At 51.8% G+C, this 4,996-nt stretch overlaps 1 protein-coding gene across 1 annotated transcript; it reads right to left on the bottom strand.

Moving 5' to 3' along the window:
- Positions 1-2,355: 2,355 nt before the first annotated feature.
- On the bottom strand, positions 2,356-4,743 carry LOC115639436 (protein S100-A12-like). The gene is made up of 3 exons (XM_030542163.1): positions 4,637-4,743; positions 4,026-4,190; positions 2,356-2,647 (listed from the first exon to the last, which is right to left on the bottom strand). Exons 1-3 carry the CDS (start codon positions 4,643-4,645, stop codon positions 2,483-2,485), a joined length of 339 nt encoding a protein of 112 aa, XP_030398023.1. The 5' UTR covers positions 4,646-4,743; the 3' UTR covers positions 2,356-2,482.
- Between the last annotated feature and the right edge of the window lie 253 nt (positions 4,744-4,996).

The raw sequence follows: 4,996 nt of genomic DNA, 5'->3' as shown, positions 1-4,996 counted from the left end.
ATTTAATTAACAATTAATTTTAAAAAAAGAATAAGGAAAAATGGGAAAGGCTAAAGGAAAACACATCACCCCGCTCTGTGGCAGGGACCATCACAAACAGTGTCTCTGGAATGTCAGGGCAGCTCACAGTCTGTTCCTTGTAGGTCCCAGGCCTCCTTCTCAGGCCCTGGCTGTGCTGCAGGGATACTGTGGGTTGGACATTTGCTCTGGTGGTGGCCACGCACTCCCAGGCTCTGGGTGGCAGGACCCTTCTCCCTAGTGTCACCCCCGCTCTGTCAGGGTTATGATCCCCCTCCAAGTCTGGCCTGCAGGGCCTCTTGACTGAGGGCATCTCCCTGCGCTGGGCCCATTGCCCAGGGTCCCCCTCGCTCTCCCCAGCTGCTCAGCGCACCCAGCTCCGGAGTGCTCCAGCCCCAGTGCCAGCTCCACTCTGCCTCTGCACGGCTGCTGCTGCTGCTGCTCTGCCTTCAGCTCCCTGGGCTGCTTCTCTGGCCTCTCTGGCTCCAGTTGTTACAGCTCTGCTCCAGGGCAGGTCTGCTCTGCAGGCTGCTTCTGTGACTCTCTCTCAGCTCTCACCTGCTTCCTGGGCTGCTTGTCTGGCCCCTCTGGCTCTGGTTGCTGCAGCTCTCCTCCCAGGGCAGGTCGACTCTCTCTGGGCTGTGCTCTGGCTTTTTGGGCTGCAGCTCTGCTCCCATCAGCTTAGCTTGGGCCCCTGCTCTCTCCTTAGCTCGGCCCCACTCTGTCTGACTCAGACAATTCCAGCTCACAGGGAGAACGGGACCCACCTGGCCTCCTGGCTCCTTGATTAGCCTGCCCGCCCTGTCAATCAGGCTGACCTGGAGCATTGGCATCTCCACATTGTTCCTGGAAACTGTCAGTTTCAGGCTCCTGATTCCCATCGACCCCTCCCTTTTTAGTACTGGGAGCTAGCAACCAAACCCCCCACTGAATGTTAATAAGGGGGCAACAGTCCCCTTACATGTGTCCATAGACAATAGCCAGGAATCACGTCCCCTACCCCTGCAGTGCAGCCCCCTCTGAGGTCAAGCACATCCGCTGCTCACCGCCCGCAGGCCTAGGCCAGGAAGCAAAGGAGAATAGTGTCCCACAGCAAAAGCGCAGGGGACTTTTTCACCAGGCAGAATCTAACTCCACACTGGCCGTTGGCTACAACACTTGGACTTTCTGGGACATGTTGCTACTGAGTCAGTTCAACCTGGGTAACACGTATTTCCAGTAGCCACAATGTAATGTTGGTCCCGGCGGGATGGGCCAGTTCTCCGCATCCAGGGAAACCAGGGAGACCCCAGGGCTGCCCTTTCTCTTTGCTGCAGTCTGTAGGGTGAGTGTGTACCAAGAAATCCACACTGAGTATAAACCTTAACCTTCATGAGCACTTCCTCCCGGACAAGGGGCTACTGCGCAGGCTCATTATGTCGGGGAGCGGGACCGCTGGTGGAGCCAAATGGATTCCTAGCCACTCAGCAGGGACTAAGACCTAAATAGCTAAGGTTTGCCTGGGGAGATTCCTTTTCATGGCTGCAAGTTTTCCCCATTACTACACCTCAGCCTGGAGATATTTTGCCCATTATATTTCTCACTGTGGGTGACTCCTCGCCCCTTGAAGTCAATGGGGCCAGAATTTCACCCTATGCCATTAGATTCTTGGGTTGGATACATGCCACATCGTGTCCATTCTTATACCTTGCAATGGACCTGTCTGATGGTTTTCACGTGTTATTCCCCATCATGGACATGCTGTGTATGTTTCGCCCATGACATTCCCGTTCATAGATGTACCTAGGACAGATCCTCAGCTGACATCAACAAAGCTGGACATTTTCCATCAGCGGGAATCTACCCTTATGTGTTTTGCCCATTATATTCCTTTTCACAGACACACGTTTTGTCCATTGTTACACCTTGTCATGGATACATTATATGTTTTGATTATTGTGTATTTTGCTATTGATACAGATGTTCTGCCCATGGACCCCTGGTGGTGGATATGTGCATGACAGCCTTGTACGAGATGTAGTATGAAAACGAGATTGATTCAAATATGTTTCATTATCTTACGTCTTTTGTTGAAATGTGCCTCGTTCTCCACCCACTCTCTCTTCTACAGACAGATAGATGCACCACACACACACACACACGGCTCTCGGTTTCCTCTGCTTCTGGGATTTTGAAAGCAGAAACTCCCTCCCTCATCCCAGAAAGCAGAAGCCCCACCATGCTGGACCAGAGGGTTTTAGAAAAACAGACTAACTCTGAGAGCCCTGCCAGGGGGCACCAGCTGGCACATGGCACCAGCCTCCCGGGAAAACACAAATCAATGGCAAAAAACTTGGAGAATTTTACAGCAAATCTTTATTATCTCATGGCCAGATCATCAGACCCCAGTGAGGGGGAATCTCAGCAGCTTTGAGCTACTGTCTCAATGCATTTGGCTCCAGCCTCAGACTTGGGCAGCCTGAGTTTAGTGCTGGTGCTGCTGCCCTCCCTCTTCCTGGTGGATGTGCTCATGGGTGGCGATGGTCACCCTGGTGATCAGGACCATGAACTCCCCAAAGCTGAGCTGCTGGTCTCTGTTTTTGTCCAGGTCTCTGAACAGGCTATCGATGGAAGCTTGGTCCTTTTGTCTCTGTAGGAAAAGGGAGGAAGGGGCAAGGGGCGTTAGCTGCAGCCAGCTCCCTGCGGCACGAGACGTGATGATGACGCAGGATGCTCTCCACCCGACAGCCCCACCAGAACCCTCAGGCACTAGTCTGGAGAATGAGCGAGAGGGACCAGAGGGCTAAGCCAGGCTGCCCATGCCTATGTTCTGAGGGCCAGGCATCCTTCAGGGACCATGCTGCCCAGTTCTGAGGGTACAGGAGTGGGAGCCTATTCCTGCCTGCTCTGCTCTTCGGTTTCCCCCCGGGATAATGCTCCCTCCCTCTTTGGTAAAGTACACTGCAGTCTACAGCTTCAAACCACTGTAGCAGAGCTGGGCGTTTCCCACCCCAACAGCTAACTGGGTCCTTAAACGCTGAGCACCTCTTGCCCTTCCCCGATGGGCTCACTCCTGATTACAGACTGGAATGGCTCTGCCTTGTTCTCAAGAAGAATCAAATAACAGCCTCGCTCTTATAATCTTTAGATTTCAGGGTGCTTTACAAAGGAAGCCAGTATCATTTTTCCCCATGGGAAACTGAGGCACAGAGCAAGCAGGGACTTGCCCAAGGTCACCAGCAGAGCTAGGAGGTGAACCAAGGTCTCCGAATCCCCATCCAGTGTCCTGCCCACGAGGCTATATCACAGCTAGGGGGGGACATGCCAGCTTGCCAAGGGGCATGAGCCACCAGGGCTGCTGCAACCCAGAGCACATGATCGGTGTGATCACGCTGAAGAGGACTTTCGATCGGTGTGTACAAAAGGAGTTTGGTATGCACTGTGGGAGGGGAAGGGCATAGACAACAGAAGTAAATACAGTACGGAGCACAAGAGTGGTTATCTACTGCCATGCTGGCATCAAATGTTTACTGGTGCCCTATAGTTCCCAAGAAGCCCTTTCAAGATGTTCAGATACCACAGTGAGGAGGGCTTTCTAAGCCGAGATAGACTCTCTGCAACAAAACTTCACCTGTTTGTCTGTTGTGAGACAGCTACAAAGCAAAACACTCTGCTTTTTACGGTCCCAAATTCAACAGCCTTAGACCCTATGGCACATGTACCAGATCTCGCCAGATTCCTTTGCAAAACTGCAGTCAGCTAATGAAAATCAAACACCTGGGAACTGGGGTGAACAGAGAGAGGAGGTAAAAGGATCTGAGCCCCCCGTTCCAGACCAAAAAGTGCTGGAGAATTGCCCCCACCCTGTTCTAGTTAAATTCAGTCTCTAGGCACATTCAGCTTTCCAGAACGTGGGCCAGACCCTCAGCTACCCTATGTCAATGTTGCTCCATTATTTCCAGAGGAAGATCTGGCCCCTTATTCTACTGCCTGCAGAGTACAAGTCAAGCTGCTCTGACTTCACTCACCTTCAGGAAGTTCACAAGGTTCCTGTCAATCAGCTGCTTCAGCTCCCCCTTGGTCAGGGTGTCGAAATGCCCGACGCGTACCGAATATTGGTGGAAAATGTTGATGATTGTCTCAATGGCTTTTTCCAGCTCAGAAAGATCCCCCTTGATCGTTTGCTGGGTAACCTGAAAGGGAAACGGTTGGGCTGAATTTTAGAGGAGCCCAACTGGAAGAAACCTTAAAGGACCTGATTTTCAGGCAGGGCTGAGCAGCCACCCTCTGAAAATCAGGTGCTGTTAAAATGCCTCACGCTGTGCAGTCAAAAATTGAGGCTCCCGAAATAGCTCACTGCCAAGATGCATCCAAAATTAGACACATGCAAACTCAACCGGCAAGACAGCATTACCAATGAACCAGAGCAGCCAAGCTAGGTCTGAAAGTGCTTCCAGATACTGCAACGGTTCGCTGCATTTAGGAGTCACACTCACAGATAAGGCAGGAAGAAATAGGCTGCTAAGACTCCGCCTATATGCAGAAATGTCCTCATCATTCCCCTTAAGCTACGCGCTTTAAAAGAGAATATTAGCGTGAGACATAGGAAATTCAGGTAACCTGTTACACTGGGACTCACCTGACTCATTTTGTTCAAGGGAAGAGCGAGAAAGAACCAAGAGCAAGAAAGAAGGTGGAATGAGGAGGGGCAGGAGAGTGGCCCCTCTTATAGTCTGTCCAGCGTTCTGCTCCGTCCCCCGCTTGCAAAACGCTTCGATCTCACCTGATTGCAGTACAGCGCCGTTACGCACCCAGGCATTGCCTAAGGTTTTCGTGCAGTTCCTTAAATGGAATTCCTGTGGCTTTTTCTGCAACTTCAGATGCTTGGAGCTTGGCACACCAGTCAATGATTTCTTCAGAGAGCTCAGAGCTGAGTCTCAGGGCTGTGGACCCTCCACCCCCTTCTGCCACCACCTCTTCCCGATTGTGACTAAATGTT

Source organism: Gopherus evgoodei, chromosome 24, assembly GCF_007399415.2.
Source record: "Gopherus evgoodei ecotype Sinaloan lineage chromosome 24, rGopEvg1_v1.p, whole genome shotgun sequence".
Taxonomy (NCBI): Eukaryota; Metazoa; Chordata; order Testudines; family Testudinidae; genus Gopherus; species Gopherus evgoodei.
Note: the sequence above shows the minus strand (reverse complement) of the source record. Positions and strands in the feature narration are given on the sequence as shown.